This window comes from Alternaria postmessia (genome assembly GCF_024291825.1).
Source record: "Alternaria postmessia strain BMP 2775 chromosome Unknown scaffold_32, whole genome shotgun sequence".
In the NCBI taxonomy this organism is placed as follows: domain Eukaryota; kingdom Fungi; phylum Ascomycota; class Dothideomycetes; order Pleosporales; family Pleosporaceae; genus Alternaria; species Alternaria postmessia.
The window spans coordinates 96,933-114,003 of record NW_026260105.1 but is presented as its reverse complement, the minus strand read 5'-3'; the positions used below and the strand labels follow the sequence as shown (position 1 = coordinate 114,003).

Here is a 17,071-nt window from a genome sequence, read left to right as displayed (position 1 = left end):
AGCGCCACTCTTAGTGGTCATCACGCACACACCCCCCTTTGAGCCTCACAAACTTTACATACGTCGAAACACACCGAGTAAGCCAACCAAGCCAATGGCATACGGGGAAGCGTAGCAACGTGATCTCTTTGGGTAGGCAAGTGTATGGTTGGCCTTCCTATCGTGGACGAAGGAGAGATAGTACTATCTCTCGGTAAGGACGCTTATCTGATGCAGGCACCGCACAGGAACAAGCATATACCTTTTTGCGGAGGGCAGATCATTCGCTCAGGCTGCGGATAACGGATAGACGGGGAGGCGCGGCGAATGGGAGCGCTTTCTGGAATGTCGCTTCAATCGTATGGTCCCCTTGGTCTGGGGATGTTGGGGTCGTGATGGGGACACCGGAGATATCTGTGCGTTTTTTTTTTTTGATATGAGATGCCGAGCCGTCGGCCAACTGAGCCGTCTGGGTGATTAGAGTGGTTGCTTTGAACGATTGTCAGGCACGTTGATCCGCAAGGGCCCCCGCATTATGATGGAGAAGTGACGGGAGGCTGGCAAGTCTTATATCGAATTGCCGTATCTGAGTACATTGCTGGATATCTACACCGGCGCACAACCGTGCACCACGACGCGTCGCGTGTTTATGGCCAATGTACATGTCTTGTAGTGAGGCCTATCTCTGAGTATCATAGGTGCATCAGACGCGAGATTTGTTCCCATTACCTGTCCCATTCGATTGCTTGCCGACAAGGATGCTGTATCTTCCTCGCGGACATGTTCCCTTCCTATCTCTTCCGCCATTATCGTTTCGTGCAGATAGTTTCGATGCATCTCCGCGGCGCGTTGTTTGCAGGGTCGTATCGTGGTATCGCTCTCGAGGTGTTGGTGGGATATACTGCATAATCGCTCTGCAGCCTCACTTATCTCCCTCTCTCCCTTCCTTATCACTGCCTCCACCCTTGACCGTCTCTTCACCCAAGACTTTGCTCGCTGCCATGAACCTAGGGAGTTGTGTCAGTACTGAGGTTCCTGTCTACCATTTCATTCCATCTCTCGTTGATAGACACGGTGTCGCAACTCACATGGCACCGGCATAGCCACCTAACCCACGCATGTCCTGCGCCTGGCCAGCCGTCATACGCATCAGGCTCTCCAAATCCGACATATTCGCCGTCAACTGCGCGAGTTGCGCTTGTAGGTGTGAGAGCTGGCGTGGTTTCTGCGACGGAACAGTGCTGAGGCGCGAACCGCCGGCCGGGGTGTGGGAGCGCGGTATACCCGACATAGTGGTGATACGATCGTTCCCTTGACGAGGGCCTTGGTTCGAGCTTGGAAGACGTCACCCGTTCCAGAGGGTGCTGTTTGTTTGTGTGTCGTGTTGTTGTGCTAGAGTGCATGTGGGGGAAGCGCGCCGGACTGACTTTCTTGGTGGGACTCCCGCGGCGAAACGGCCTTGGCGGGTTGCGTTCGGAATCTCCACCAAAACTCGCCAACTTTTCCTGGGCCACCATCACCGTCACCGCAGCATGACAGCATCCCGCCATTGACACTTCGCCGTACCGAAACTACCCTCTTCTGGACTCTTGCGAGATATGGCGACCCTTCAGACTGTCCGTCGATGGATCATGACGGGTGCTGTCGCCGCTATTACAATCACTGGGACTATCTATGGTGCAGGATTGAAAGGACAGCAAGACGTCAAGCAGGTATGTTTAGCAATCACTATCCTATCTCCACATACTAAATCCGTGCCTGTAGCAAAAACGACAAATCCTCCAAGCCACACCAGAAGAACGAATCGCACAGCTCGAAGTCGCGCGCGCCGAATTAGTGGTCAAGAAGAACGAGATGGAAAGGAAGATGGGTCAGATTGCTGCGCGGAGGAGGGCGAAAGAGGAGGCGCTGAAGAACGAGAAATGAGATGGCAGACAAGAAAGGAGAGAATTGAGAGATAAGAGATGGAAATATAAGGGTATGCTAGCAAGAGCGTTGATCGCCCGACCACACCAAAACAATGACCGGAGAATTAGGAGGTACCGCAAAGAGGATCACACCATCGAACACTGGCATACTACGCAGTATGTCTCTCGGCAAATCATGTCACCTCGCCCTCTGCTGCATGACTCAACATCAACCTAAAATCCTCTGCGCAACTCGAAACGAAGAGCCGATGTCCTAACACCCATCTCGATCACCGCATACGACTCTGCACAAGAGCGCCACCTATTCCCAATCTCGCTGTAACCGTTTTATAAAAAAAAAGAAGTCGTCGCTCTGCTCCGAGTAAGGTATATTAAACAAAGGCTATGCCATCTCTTCCGCGGGAGTCATGGTCAATGTCGATCTGTGTGGAACCCTCCACTTCCTCCACAACGCTTCCGGGCCCCGGTTCTATCCCGTCTCCCGTCTTCGATTGAATGACCCTGTAGTTACAGAAAAAGTTGCTTTGCGGTACTGTACACACCCGTCAAGGGTCTGGTCTAAGGTCGCGCGAGGAGGTTGTGGTCGTAGGGCGTTTCTCGCTGGTCGCTTGTCACCGAAATGGTGGGCAATACATTCAAGACAACGTCGATCTGGAGAAAGGTGTACGTGGCTTTTTAATTGATCTGTACGGTGACGATAGACCTCTTGCACGGGAATAGTCGCTACTGGGGAGTCTGAACGTCACTCATGTCCGTCACCGGTGCATGAACGTTTCTCTGCAATGCGATCATCATCATCGATCGACCTCCATGATGCGTTGTATTCTAATGCTATCGATCACATCGATGTCCCCGCGAGAAACCATGATTGGCCTCGTTCTCGAATGAACATCAACTTGTCGCATGGTACGAAATGGTTACATGCGTGGTACTCTACTACATACAAATCTTGTAATAGATCTTTTCGTCCATAATACTGGTTAGCCACTATTGGGATGTATAGCAGTTATTACAGGTGTTGAGAAACCAAGCATCACAGGTCAGACAAAGAAAACGTGCGGTACACAGTCATTTGTTTTTCAAATAACCGGATTTCCCTCCACCATTCTACACACTGTACAGAAATCCACACACACACACACACACACACACACACAACTTGATTTCTTTCTAGGACATATCAATCAAGTACGTGACCTAAAAACATCTCGAGGTTGAGGAGCCATGTCTTCTCCTCGACCGCATCCTAAACCGCATGTTACCAAGTTATGTCCTCGTAGGCTGAGCCCCTTAGAATAGGGGTTTGGATTCCTTTAGAATTCTTCTAGTTAGACTTCTTCTCATGGTTATTAGGGAGTTCGATGTTACAGATACGATGAAAATCCAACTACTCCTGCCACTTCGTCATGCACCTTGTCGACACCAAATCGCCCCTATGGTACTGCTTTAGAATGGGCGCCTAGCCTTGTAAAGAGGAGAGGAGGGAGGTGACGAATGGCCGGTGATTAAGAACACGGCGGGAGTTGATTTTTTCACGCTTTCAGCAGACAACAACTTGCTCCAGCAACTCGGAGTAAAAGACGAGAGAAAACATTAGAAAAAGAGAGAAAGCGAGAAAGAAACAGTTGGCAAGATATACATCTAACCGAACTCAACCCTGCCACGCGCAATCTGCATCGCCTATCTGGAAATAAGGCCACACGCGAGCTTCAGGTAAAGAGGACATATATTCAACGACTGCTGCCCTCGACCTTGTGAGCGAAACGGAAATCTGAGCATGATGACCTGTATCTCCGCGTATTGCTAGCCACTCTTGGTGAATGGTACAGATTCATCTCACGTCAAGACAGTAGAAGGAACAATGTACAACCGGCGCAATATGAACGCAGTAGTGGTGTGCCTAGAAGGAGCAGAGGATTCCCGCAATGGGTTGGGCAACCAAGGTAGCCAATTACCATGATTCCCACTGCCGCAATGAACTGTGAGAAAACACTATAGAGTACGGGATCTGAGTTCACACTTATTTGAAAAGAAGTGAATGTGGTATACCGTTTGCTTCAAGGATGGGTATATGTTACCGTCTAGGCTCCGTTGATTGACCCTGTGTCATGGAGCCGGAGATGGGCTTGTACTACTTTGTGCTGTTCGAGTATAGCGTCCAGAATGCAGGGCTTTACTAGGGAGTGGAAATCTTTCCACCAACGATGCAATACGTGACATTTACCACCAGCCACAGAAGAGCAATTGACGATACATCATTTACTGCTAGCTCATTTCACACAGGCATATACGCAAACACAAGGACACTAGCTTGTTGAATCTGCTTGAATTGCACTCGTTACATCCAACAACCGCAACATCAGGGGTGTGTATATCTCCTCCCCTCACTCTCTTCACCCACTTCGTCTGCGCACCAGCATCTACAATCTTGTCCTATGCACCGCACTGCTATACATTAACGCCCAGATATATCAATCGACAGAAAAAAAAGGTATTCCTCATTCATCAGATATCGTCCCCAGTCCTTATTGCTCCTAAAGTATCCAACAGTATAGAACAATGCATTACAAAACAGGAAGAATAGGATTGAAAAGCCGCCCAGCAACTCCAATTCAGAAAGAAAAAAAGACACGGTCTTGAGATCTTGAACACCTTGACGAGGATGCTTTGTACAGGCGATGCGTAAAAGGGTAAACAAATGCCGTTGATATACAGAGGACGCGCCGTTTATGTGTGAGAAGGGTAAAGAGGTTTCTTGCCGACGCCACTACCACCGAAGGGGTATCGGGTATCGCTGAACGTAGGACGTGGTCGAAGCGAGCGACAAGCGGGCGTGTCTCGTTGTGGCGAAGGCGAAGACGTAAGATCCAAAATATAACGCCCCAGGCTCCATGCATATGCCTTGCGAAAAGGTCGAAAGAGATGCGAACAGTCTATAATTACGTGCTTTTGTGCGATCAATCAGAGAATCCAGTCTTGAGGGTCAGGGGGTATTTGTCGTCTGCCATGTGCCACATTAAGGTAGTCGACTCGACATAAATGGGTCTCGCTAAGAGAGTATAACAGATAACTGAAAGCCAGCAGTTTCTGTGCAGAAATCTGTACGTTCACTCCTTGCAGTCGTCCATGAAGGAGTTCTTTGGCCAGTCGTACTTGGTAGATTTCCTGATTTCAGTTAGTATGCTCTATGCCAGCGTGTTTGATGTGATGAAAACGTACCAGTCAGTGAGGTTGGGGTTCGCGTAAGGCTCAGGGTGAGTCCTGATGTACTCTGTGGTCTCGTAACCCTCAGGGTCGCAAGTCATCATTTGGGCATCCTCGGGCTGGTAGATGCGGATGTAGTCTATCCGCATGATAGCGGGAAGGTCATTGGCCTCAATATCCTCGATGTTGATGGCGGCGAAACTGTTTGACATGCCGAAATTGGCAATGATGGACATGGGCTCTTCAGGAATGGTTCGAGTACCGATGTTGCCGTTGGCACGTGTCGCTAGTGCGTTCATGGTCCAGGTCTTGTCCTCTCCAACATACCACGTAATGAAACCCTCGTCACCAGTCTTATATTCGAACGAATAAGTCTGGTACTGCTTGCCGTTGTACCAGTCATTGTTCAGGTTGGTCAAGCCAGAAATAGCCTGTTGGAAAGGTCCACCCTTGTAAGCGTTCATTGTGGTGATCGAGGTATCGTAGAGTTCCATTTGTTCTGGCTGAATGTTAGCTTGGCTGAGAGAAACAGGAGACTGAGAGCTCACCATAATCAGGCATGTACCAGGTGTCGAATGGAGCGGCTTGGAAAGACTGAGATACGACACCGATAGCGTTGCTCTCTCCAGGACCGAGGAAATGGACTGAACCTTCAAGGGCATCGATCTCGGGAGCGCTTCGTGATTTTCCAGGACTGGGGTGATCTTCGCCCTTGCAGGTGCAAGCGGGCAATTTCATACCAGGCAAGTAGCTGAGACCGTCGTAAGAACTCTGGTTGGGTGTAATACCAACATCGCACTCATCGTGGTAGCTGTATGGCCAGAGGCCTTCGGTAGAGGCCAAGTAACCGGGACGAGCCAGGTTGCCCATGGTCCAGAAACCAGGCCAGAAACCAGAAACATTACCACGACCGGGTAGTGAGATGGAAGCCTCCAAATGGCCACCCTTGTAACAGAGCTTGTTCCACGACTGGATCATACCAGAACGGTAATCGAGGCCGTGGCTAGGCTCCTTGGTAAACTTCAAGGCGAGATAACCATCTTGAGTGAAGGCTTGGTCGGGATCGTACCACTGCGAAATGTCAGCTCTGGCCACTCAGAGCGGGCGCATCAAAACTTACCTCCAAATCCATAGTAGCACCGTACCAGATGTCAACAGCTTGGAAAAATGGGTCGTCACCATCATAAAAGGTGCGACCGGGGGTGTTGAATTCGTCTGAAAAGACGAGAACTTGCTTCTCGCCATTGTAAGATGTTCGCGTCTTGACCTCGTCGGGGGTGTCCGGATCGATGAGACCTCTCCGGATGTTGGTCAGTAGCGGCTCGGTTTGCTTGCCTTCTATACAAAGAGGGTTATCAGTGCAAGGGCCTCTTTCGGGCTTCGTGATGTCCTCGACGAAGGTGCTGGTATTTGTTAGTGCGATAGCAAACAATGGAGGCACGCAAAGACGTACAGAATTGGATAACCGATGAACAGCATGAGCAGACCAAGCGCGAGAATGGCCAAGCCACCAAGATTGACTATACCTCTCCTTGTAAAGATGTCGCAGTCTCTCTTGTCCTTCTCGTTGGGGTCGGGATTGTGCAGGTAGTCGTCCTTCTCCACATCTTCCGGGAATAGCAACAGACCGGCTGACGGGTGAATGTTGAACTTCTCAGACACGGTCTGGGTGTTCAAGTCTTCTTCGCTGCCGGCGCGCGACGGGGCTCGGGAGTCGTCAAAGGGCGAAGCAAATGGTCCTCCTGTCATGTCTGAACTCCAACTTGTCCGCCGCGAAGAGTAGCCAGAGGGCGACTGCATGGGCGATTCGTCGCGGTAGGAGCGCGTGCGCATCTTCTGAGGCGGCAGCAGCATCTCGGCCGACTCTGCAATGGCTGCATCGCTGTAGATATGGGGCGATCGGATGCCAGGACTTTGGCTTGGTGCAGTACCGGGACGAGTTGGCTGGGTCAAGGAGCGGGCTGAATTGGTTCGTGCGGTGCTCGGTCGCACGGCAGGCGGCGGCGAGTTATCGTCGGTGGTAGGCTCGTGAGAGCCCGAGTTGAGGCGGAGATGGGGAGGCCCACTTCCCCTAGGCGATTGCGGCATCATGGTGCGAGGGAGCGTATGCGGTAGGGTTGGCGATGTGTTGCGATATGTTGCGATGTGCTGCGACTTTAGATGGCCGGGCAACAGGAGGCGTGTTCGTCAAGGTCGTTATGCAGGTGAAAACGAGTGTTGTGGTAACCTGCAGGCAAGGGATGAAGCTAGTAGGAAAACCACGAATGCGAAGTACCCTAAACCCTATCGCTATCACTGCTGATTGTCGGGGAGCAGGAAAGAGGGCGGCGTGCAGAACGTGAGAAAAGTTGGGGAGGTCGAGGTTCAAGGGGAGGTGAATCGATGGCTCCTGGCCCAAACGGGGGGCGCCCGGGATAAGGGACTTGGCAGGGCAGGCGGTCTTCAACGGCAGCAGGCGCGAATGAGTGATGACGCACGACTCGACTCGACTCGACTGGCAAGGACGCAGATATTGGAATGCGATGGGCAGCGAGGGTGGGATAATAATGCAACAAAGAGCGAAGCCGCGTGGTGATGTGAGGGAACAACAAGCAGCAGGAATGGCGCAGTGTTCATAGGGTGGCAAGTTGTGTGGATGGTGGGCGAGCTTGGGGCTTTGTTCCTGACCGAGTCGGGCCCACACGGTTCAGGGAGGGCGAAGATCTCGAAGCACTACTAAGGAGCGGCCAATCGTCTCTGGCACGGCGCTTGCATGCGGCGACGAGAGAAAGGCCCGCTTACGCACACCAGCGGGAGCCTTGCTAAATTTACCACGACGTTTCAACACTTTTGCTCAAGCTCTCCTATGGTGGAGCCTGTCAAAAAGTACTCAAATTACCTGTCATGCGTCCTTCAACTGTCCAAATCTCGTGCTGTCGTCTGTCTGTTTGCTGTCACCCGCTCCCTATCGACAACTTCACCCAACATGTCAAGACCCGCTGCCACTGCACCCCGCCACGGTACATGCGATTGTTTCTAGGGAAACCTCCTGCACCCGACCTCTAGCTCTGCATATCCCCTCTCCTCAACATGGCATTCCAAGAAATCATACCGCTTTGCACGCGCAATCGATAGCCTAAGATCATCGCAGCTACCATTACGCGTCGGACCACATATAATAACCCGCAATCCCCAACCTCGCAAGCGCCTGACGGTACCGCACTTGATACATGTACGTGCGCTCGTGCTCAACGGCCGTTGAGAAGTACCTTCACCATCTTATTTCGTGTAGACCATCTCGCCCATCGTATCGTTGCCGAACATAGCGTGGCGATCTAACCCCGTCCTTTTTGATCCTTCCCAAATCCTTCTTCTCGGATCCCCGAGACGTCGATTGGCCTATGCTCTGTTTGCCCATCCCTCGCAGTCGCTACCATCAATCGTCGTCGGCTATGCATCCTACCCCCTCACTTTATCTCGTGCCAACCTAGACTACTGCCGTTGCCCGGCTTCTTGACATTTGCCAGCCGTTCAATGTGGTTGAGACGGATCCATCTCCTTGTCCGGCGCCAAGCGCTACCTAGGGTACACCCGAAATGAAGCTCGGAGGCGCAGCAACACAGCGCTGTTCTGGAACCTTGCATCGTCCGGCCGAGGCATAGCCGGATTGGGCGGACTATGAGCTTCAGCAGCCAATCAACATGTCTGTCGACACGGCATTGCAAGGCTGACATCTTGACGGATACGAGGCTGGCGGCCAACGAGCTGAGTTTAATAGATCAACCAAGTGTACTCGCTATCTTGCTGAAGGTTCTTGCTACTGACGGTTGGAATTGCGCTGCGCGACTCGCGCTTGTTGCGTGGATTCACCAATGCCTCGTGCTTCGAGCACAGGCATCATGCCGTCATGCATGTTTTCTTATCCAAACATGTCCAGTAATTCAAGGAGGAGGTTTGGAGAAAAGAAGTCGCATCGCACTGAAGCCCAAAGCATTGACCATCGTACATTGTAGAGATGCAGCTACACAGATCAACAGTCTTGTACCATACACATGACTCAAATTGTGGTTGTTATCCAACGTCCGCGAGTATTGTGCCAAACCGAGAGGGCTGATCGAATCAATACCCGGAACGTTGAACACGCAGATCTACGATGACCGAAAAGCTTGAACCAGAACTGAATTTCTGACGTCGCATCATAGCCTGCACGCTCCACCATCTGTCAGCAGTCCCTCGTCGACTATCCACCATATCCCAGCATCCCTCATGTTTCAAACGGCGTTATTCGCGCCATGGTCACCCACGCACATGACCTCAACTCGTTCAATGTAGATCGGCATGTGTACAATCCGTCTTGCGCATCATAGTTCATCTCGTATTCCTGTGTGCAATGCAAGCTTACGACTCCACAGCAAGAGCTTTGAGGCCCACGATCCTGCCTTTCTTGTCATCGACTGCCACAACGTAGTACTCTGCCCTTGTGCCCTCGAGCTCCACCCTGAAGACCTTTACGGTGCCGTTCCCGGCTTCCTTCACCGCCTCCATGACCTTTTTGTATTGGCTTTCGAAGCCAGTGTTCTGAACCTGTTCTACGTTGGAGTTTCCGATGAGTGACTTCAGGTCCTCTGAGTCATTGTTAGCTTGGTCGTGCTGCTTGCAAGGCCGTGCAGGCGGAGAGAGGATTCCTACCAGCTGATACGTTGTCACCCTTGAATTCTAGCGCAACAGGTTCAAACGGTTCATCCGAATCGCTAACGTAGTACTCTTCTACCTGTTCTAGTATCTTCGGCACGGCAGTGTTTACGCTCTTGGTACCATAGCTCTTCTTCTGCGACGCGTCCTTGGTCTCCGCCGAGCCGGTGTCTTGATTTGCTTTGTCGAGAAAAGCGGCGTAGTCTGCGTCGGAAGACATGTTGTGAAGGGTGGATCGCCGATCAACCGACTTGGAACTAACACGTGTGGAGGGGAAGGGACGTGGGACGAAGGCGATGGAGTAGAGCGTACGACGCGTGGGTTGGCTGTTTTGGACACAGGCGCAGAACGATGAGAAGGTTCTACGGTGGATGAGCCGCTGGATGGTGTGTAATACTGTAGGAATATTTGTCTTGTCCGCGTAGTTCTTTGTGTGTACTGGATATCGAGGGGGACGTCGAAGCAGCCTGTCCATGGTTTCGCGATTCCACGCGGTGCGATGACGCAACGGCTAACTGCGGGCATTTCCACGAGCAGTTGCGCGACCCCACCATGTACACACCAGGGCCTAACTCTCTATGAACAACGACATCACAAGCCCTATAGACCAACAGTCGTAACGATTCGAATCGCATGCGCAGCAAGTAAAACGCAAATTCAAGCAAGAAAGGCATTTTCATTCTCGTAGTTGATTAAGCAATACACACAACAACCCGCAAAAGGGCGAAACCAATGTAAGGTGCGCAGGGTATCATCGCCATGCGGAAGGACGTTACCACGTCTCTCCGATATTTTGCCCTCCAACTAGACATCCTCAACTCCCCAAATTCCAGGTAACTAATGTTTAAAAACAAGAAAAGCATTGTTGAACAAAGCGGCCTTACATACAACGCCTAAAGTCACATTCTCTGGTTTCCTAACCAGACTTTTGCTCAGCTGGAGTGGCTGCGTGAGCAGGAACGCCGTTCGTAGGCGCGTTGCGAGGGCTGCTGCGCTCAGACTTTGGCGCGCTAGGCTTCACGTCATCACCCTCATCATCGTAGTTCTCATCGACGTCCATGTGTCGAGCAGCCGGCTCGTGATGTTCCGGTCGCTCCTGTTTTGGTGTTTCCGACATGCGAGACAACGGTCGCGCAGCTGCCATGGGTGGAAGCGAAGGCGGGTGGTGAGCCGCCTCAGATGGATGGTATCCATCGTTGAAGCCACGAGGATCAGGCCCCTCTCGAGGGCTCTGACGTGGCACTTGAGGAGATGACATGCGGTGTGGGGGAGTTGGACGACGGCTGTGAGGCTCTTCCATCTTCTGACGCTTTTCTTCGTTCGAAGGAGGCTTTGCGCTCATGTGATCAGATTCAGCCTCCCATTCGCGGTGTCGTTTGACTGGTGGGGCGGTCGGCGGCCTGTCGTCACGTTCACGGGCTGCTTGCTCAGCAGCAGTTTGGGCAGAAGCTGGCGGAGGAGCTCCGCTAGCAATACCACCGGTGGCCGAGGGATCAGCATGGTGTTGATATGGCCCTTGGTAGCCGTTCCGTGGAGATCCCGCTCGGTTCTCGACGATAGGACGCACTTCCGGTGGGGGACTTGTAGGGCGGACACCATAGGGAGGCACGGCACTCTGGCTAGGGGCTTGAGTTGGTGGGCCACCGAGACCGGTAGGTGGTGGAGGAGGTGGTGGAGGAACACTACCAGCGTGAGGGCCGTAGTTTGGATTGGAAATACGGTTAGGCTGGGGTGGCTGCTGTTGGTGCAGTGGTGGCTGAGGTTGTGCATGAACAGCCTGAGGCGTAAGTTGCGGAGGCTGAGGATGGTAAGGGCTAGGGGCAGCATGGTGCGTCTTCGGCGACGGAGACATGCCACGGCGCATTGGCCCTGGTGGACCTGGCGGCGGGGGGCCAGCTGGGCCTTGAGGACCAGGACCGTTTGTAGGAGGGCGAGAAGGCTCTGCGTATGACCTAGGTGCTTCCTGTCTTGGGCTTACAGGCCTTTGAGGAGCATGCTGAGTAGGTGGCCGGATGCCCTCGCGCTGCTCATAGGGGTTCAGCTGCTGCGGCGGAAGGCCGGGATCGCGAATCTGAGCGAGGGGACGATCCCATCCAGGCGCTAAGGCTGGGGGAGCAGGACCTTGCGGAGGTTGTTGAGGCTGAGGAGCGCCCCATTGAGGAGCGGTAGGGCCATGGACAGAAGCAGGCTGGTAGGCTTGAGGGTGCACGTCTTGTGGAATGGGAGCGTTGCCCTGGTTCGGGGCGCCTGCAGATGTCTGTCCGTTCTGCAAAAGCTGTAGGCGAGCCTTGATGTGTACATTTGACGGATCGAGATCGGCCGCACGCTGGTAAGCGTCAAGTGCATCCGCAGTCTGGTTGTTGCAAGACTCGTACTGCGCCATTGTTAGTGAAGAACTTCAACCTTCAGGGACAAGGAGCTACTTACAAGTGTGCCGAGATCGTACCAAACTTCCGAAATGTTAGGGTTGAGGCGGATTGCACGGGAGTATGCGTCCAGCGCGTCGCGGTACTGGTTGATCTGGTAGTACAGTACACCAATGCTGCACCAGAAGGTTGGGTTCCTGCCATCACGGTACACCGCTTGCTGATAGGCCTCGTAAGCTTTGGGGTACTTCTGCTGTGACATGTAGCAACGTCCAAGCAGGTACCAACTTTGCGCATCCGTTTGGTCTAGAGCGATGATTAGATACACGCGCATAACCACATGGGGATACAGTACTTACCGGAAGCAACAGACTTCTCCAGGTACTCAATGGCCTGCTCCTGGCTGGCGTAATTTGTGCTCTGCTGGTGGTGTAGCCATCCCAGCTGCTGTAGGACCTTGGCGTGGTTGGCATCACGCTCGAGGACCCGGCGATAGGCGCCCTTGGCCGCTTCGAACTAGAAATCATGTCAGTGGTGAAAGCTTACAAGAGTGGGTGGCACAAACCTCTTTCTGTTGTTCGTACACATGTCCAATCTGGAACCAGATGTCCTCCTCGGTCAGTGGGCGAGGAGGGTTGGTGACAATGTACTTGAAGCAGTCCAGACTTTGGTTGAACTTCTGCTGCTGCTTGTAGATTATGCCAAGGCGGAAGTAAATCTCGTTTGCCTTTTCGAATGTGGGTTCCATGCGCATGACCTGTGAGAAGGCCTCCTCGGCGTGCTCCAGGGAGCCATAGCGATCGTAGAGTATTCCGATGCCATACCAAAGCTTAGGCTCCTTTGGGTCAGACAGATGGTATAGAGCTTGCTGGTAGGCAGAGTATGCTTGCTGCAAGTCGTCCATCATCAGATAGCAGTGGCCTGGTCATGTTAGCGACGTGATGCGAGTGATGCGCGCAAAGTCCTTACCGAGGCTACCCCAAACGTCACCATTGGCCTGGTCGACCTTGAGAATAGTGCGCAGGTATTCGACAGCTGCTGGGAAGGCATCTTTGGTGCGCAAAATACACGCGATACCTTGCATAGCTGGCACAGACCACTGGTTGAATTTCAAGGCCTGTTCGTAGCATTGCATGGCGCCGTCGTAGTCTTGCATTTGCTCAGAGAGAGAACCTGCTGGGTGTTAGTTTGAGCCCACGCTGCATGCAATGGATACCAACTTACCCATCTGAGTCCAGACAGCCTCGGTCAATTGTCCCAAGTACTGCGATTGTGTCTTGGGCTGGTTGACGTGCGGCGGGTGTCCATTTACCTGCGCGTGCGCCGGATGCTGCCCAAGATGATGCGGGGGCATGCCCGTGGTGGGCGAAGGTTGCTGGTGTTGTGCCATGAAGGCTGCTTGCGACTGATCAGGCTACAATGCGACTGGTGCGCTACGGAAGCCGCGACAGTGATGGAATGGTTTGGTGGTGGGGAAGACAAGACCAGAGCAACTTGATGGGTCGCCGTGTTGTCTATCTAAGTGAGTCAGGAGATGGAGTTTGATGGTTGTGGTGGAGGATGGATACGTACAGTCGGGCGTGGGAGCGCGTCTTGCAGGCGTACTGACGGGTGCGAGTCGAGGCGTGGAGAGGTTGGCGCGGAGAACGACAACAGCGCGCAGAGGAACACGGATGGTGTGGACCCCGACTTGGTTCTACAGTGTCGTGTGAGAGCAACAATGTTGTGGTCTTTGCCACGGGGTGGGTTGAGAAGGAAAGACTGATGTGAGATGCAGCCTCGTGGAAGAGAAAACAGATGAGGAAGCCGCAGACCAACAGATGGAAGGGGCGCTCCAACGTCCCTTCCATCAGACGTGGGTAAGGGGACCAGATGTTGCAGGGATACACTTCTTAGCGTCCACGCTAAGAAAGACCCACTTCTGTGGGCATCTTGCCGTAAATTACGTGCCTAGCATCGCAAAGCGCTGGCTATCCGCCGCGACCCATGCTTCCACCGGCGCTCTCCTGTGCCACAGCAACTTGGTACTAGGTAACAGACGAACCATCTTTATTGATTACTTTGCACCATTTGGCACCATTGCCAACTCTGGCGGAAAAGGTGCTATGTTTCAGATTGTTCCGTGCGGATCTGGTACCGTTCGTCCCAGGTTCACCGAACAGCGGAGCCGATGGACTGACACGCTACCGCTATTACGCTATATGCGCCGCATCTAGAGGACAGATCAATCTTGTTTCGCCGATTTTCTACTGCCATAGTTATACTGCCAACGCAGAACGCCACAGCTTCTGCCTGAACAAGTTAAATGGGGTCGCCGCCGTTGAGCTATCCATGGATGGTTCGAGCATCAACTAGCTTCAACTACCACGATGCACCATAATCCACACAAACCTTGCTTCAGTGTCGCTACACACAAGGCGACCATCACGTCGCGACACCCAAAGTCGATCGTAGATATTTTGTTTTCCCGAGACTGGGTCCTCGCGCAGCGGGGCTTTATGGGAGGCGTCGCCAGATTGCCATGCCAGCCACTCAGACCCCAATCGTCGCCCTACGACACTCAGCCTGCGAAGCCCACTAGGCAAAACGGCATGGTTTTCATTTCGGAAATCGCAGGAATGGGCTGATATAGGGCCTGCAAAAGGGGGCACGAGCGACGACAATGGTGCTGACACAGCTGGTGCGCACCCACAGACAGTGCCGTCCAAAGGCCGGGGGCGGGCGATCAGCCAGCCCTCCACATGAGAACAGAGAAGCCTCCGTCGTCTGCTTAGCGGCTCTCGGCATGCATCGTAATGTGACGCAGTTGTCCTCCGCTCCCGCGTCCTCGGCAAAAAGGCTCGTGTCACCCAATCCACCCCCTGCCGCAGCCTGAATCTGACAAGAGTCGATCATTAGTTGGCGCATGAGCATGCAACCGGGATTGCGTCGCCTCGGTGCAGGACCAAGCCGCTGGCATCTGCCGCCCTTCAGTCGAGCCATGATTGCGTCCAAATTCCTTGGCTTGCTGCAGCCCACCGTACCCGTAGCACATCTGTCGATACCGTTTCCGTCGTTGGTGTCCACGGAGCAGCGTGACCGAGAAAAGGATATCGGGCCGCCGCTAACGAAAGCCCCTCTCTTAGCATCTGGGCTCAAGAACCGCACCCACGTGAAACTCCAAGCTTGTGGATCCAGGGCTGGCCTGCGCGCGTCATCACAGCCTTGCCGGTAAGCGAGGCTGTTTTTAAAGGGACTGCTGTCTTACCAATGCGGAAGGTCCATTCATCTGCTTCACCCAAATCTATTGTGCTGCGACTCCCCAGCTGCCGCCACTATCTCCAATGCTCTCTATACATAAGATGCTTGGTTGCGGCGGATCTGTGCGGTAACGGCGAGGCGCACGCGAAACGCACCAGCAGCATGTTTCGTCGCAGTGCGGTCTGTCAGGTCGAGGCTCAGATCTGTCTCGCGCCCGTCCACCCGCGTCGTGACCCGAGAACCCGAGTATGGTTGGTCGTGGATATATAGACTTTCACTTCTGCCATCAGCGACATGACTTCTGTACGCACTACTACTATCGTCTTTTCGAAACGTGTTATGTGGGACGATGAAGGATGAGCCTCGTCTTGGCACCTCAGCTGGCGGCTGCGGCCCGGGGATTTTGCTGAGTCCATCATCTAGTTGCCTGGCGAGCGGTACCCGGTAATTGCTTCTGACTTCTCTACATCGCTAGCCCTTGATGAACTGCTTCGCAAGCAAACATGTCCATAACACAGGGAAGCATCTATCAATAAACTGCCTCCCCGCATTGTCGAGCAAAGCTACGTATTTAGCCAATACACCTCGCCCATGCCAGCGGTAATCCATGGTAGCCCCCTACCTACTATCGCCCCTCACCTAATGTGAGATTCATCCGAGTGTTGCACCAAGCTTGATGCTTCCTCTCACCTGCATGCTGCGCGCTGCGCGCTGTCACGTACTATTATACGACTGGCAAGCTCTCGCTCCCCGGAGTGTACAGCAGCTGGAACATGGCTCTATCCGCGAATTGCTACGATCTTCCCCTCTACGATGCTTTCTGGGTGACTCTGCATGTAGCTAATGCAGCTGATCGACGGACCCCGGGCGACATAGACGAGTGGTTGGTGACCGCCGTTGGCTGACAGGTTGTGCACAATCGCTGTTCTGTCGACATATTGCTAGTCGCTGCTGGTGGAGGAAGGTCAAGCATTTTTCCGATACCCACTTATCGCCCCCACTTGATCCCTCGATTGTCAAAGCAACAGCGTTGCATGCCCATAGCAAGCTCAAAGGAATGGAAAGGCGCATGATGCGTTGTGCCACCTTTGCATCATTGTCAGGCCTCCAGATCCCGCCGTTCACTTCGTAGGAGCCTCCAACGGTCGAGACTCATCATACCGTCAGGATCTCAGCAATGTGTTTGGCTGGAAACCTTGGTTCGTGTACGCCATGAGCTTGTCATGAAGATGTTCGCCTCAGGGTTGTGTGGGACCGAGCGGCCTCTCGGTGCAACCCTGGGAAAGGTGGGACCACATCCACCCTCCTTCCGGGATGACAATCCCGAGGTTGAAACGGGCTGCATGAGCAATCATGCGGGCTGCAGGCCGTCTTTATCAAGAAAAGCAAAGATGTAAGCAAGGGCACGGTGGCTGATGCGGCGCTTTTCGCTACGGCTATCGTCGCTCTGTTGCCGAACCGATGCCGCAGGGAGAGGCAAGTGTTGTTTACATGCAAAGCTGCACGCTGCGAGTGCCTTTGACTCCAGGCTCTATTTTCGTGTTGCACGGATATACCGCACGTTTTATTAAGTCACAATCCAAAATTCGGAGGGTAGATCACCGTCGCAATTCCATGAGTCAAGCGCCATCTGCCAGGGTCTATCAATCAGTCGAAAGGAATTCCTTTTCTCTCTCAGTACAA

At 53.2% G+C, this 17,071-nt stretch overlaps 6 protein-coding genes across 6 annotated transcripts; 2 read left to right on the top strand and 4 right to left on the bottom strand.

The window, feature by feature from the left end:
- Positions 1-901: 901 nt before the first annotated feature.
- Positions 902-1,270, bottom strand: J4E82_005833 (uncharacterized protein; the record flags this gene model as incomplete). The annotated part of the gene is made up of 2 exons (XM_051732094.1): positions 902-986; positions 1,068-1,270. The coding sequence occupies 2 exons, from the start codon at positions 1,268-1,270 to the stop codon at positions 902-904; spliced, it is 288 nt and encodes a 95-aa protein (XP_051588114.1).
- A 307-nt stretch (positions 1,271-1,577) lies between these two features.
- On the top strand, positions 1,578-1,905 carry J4E82_005832 (uncharacterized protein; the record flags this gene model as incomplete). Its single annotated transcript, XM_051732093.1, has 2 exons — positions 1,578-1,691; positions 1,744-1,905. 2 exons carry the CDS (start codon positions 1,578-1,580, stop codon positions 1,903-1,905), a joined length of 276 nt encoding a protein of 91 aa, XP_051588113.1.
- Positions 1,906-5,014: 3,109 nt separating this feature from the next.
- On the bottom strand, positions 5,015-7,199 carry J4E82_005831 (uncharacterized protein; the record flags this gene model as incomplete). The annotated part of the gene is made up of 5 exons (XM_051732092.1): positions 5,015-5,072; positions 5,127-5,610; positions 5,660-6,182; positions 6,232-6,514; positions 6,565-7,199. The coding sequence occupies 5 exons, from the start codon at positions 7,197-7,199 to the stop codon at positions 5,015-5,017; spliced, it is 1,983 nt and encodes a 660-aa protein (XP_051588112.1).
- Positions 7,200-9,488: 2,289 nt separating this feature from the next.
- J4E82_005830 (uncharacterized protein) lies at positions 9,489-10,002 on the bottom strand (the record flags this gene model as incomplete). The annotated part of the gene is made up of 2 exons (XM_051732091.1): positions 9,489-9,715; positions 9,780-10,002. 2 exons carry the CDS (start codon positions 10,000-10,002, stop codon positions 9,489-9,491), a joined length of 450 nt encoding a protein of 149 aa, XP_051588111.1.
- Positions 10,003-10,698: 696 nt separating this feature from the next.
- On the bottom strand, positions 10,699-13,502 carry J4E82_005829 (uncharacterized protein; the record flags this gene model as incomplete). Its single annotated transcript, XM_051732090.1, has 6 exons — positions 10,699-12,156; positions 12,210-12,454; positions 12,508-12,664; positions 12,714-13,069; positions 13,118-13,321; positions 13,373-13,502. 6 exons carry the CDS (start codon positions 13,500-13,502, stop codon positions 10,699-10,701), a joined length of 2,550 nt encoding a protein of 849 aa, XP_051588110.1.
- A 1,308-nt stretch (positions 13,503-14,810) lies between these two features.
- On the top strand, positions 14,811-15,488 carry J4E82_005828 (uncharacterized protein; the record flags this gene model as incomplete). Its single annotated transcript, XM_051732089.1, has 3 exons — positions 14,811-14,986; positions 15,047-15,358; positions 15,407-15,488. The coding sequence occupies 3 exons, from the start codon at positions 14,811-14,813 to the stop codon at positions 15,486-15,488; spliced, it is 570 nt and encodes a 189-aa protein (XP_051588109.1).
- Between the last annotated feature and the right edge of the window lie 1,583 nt (positions 15,489-17,071).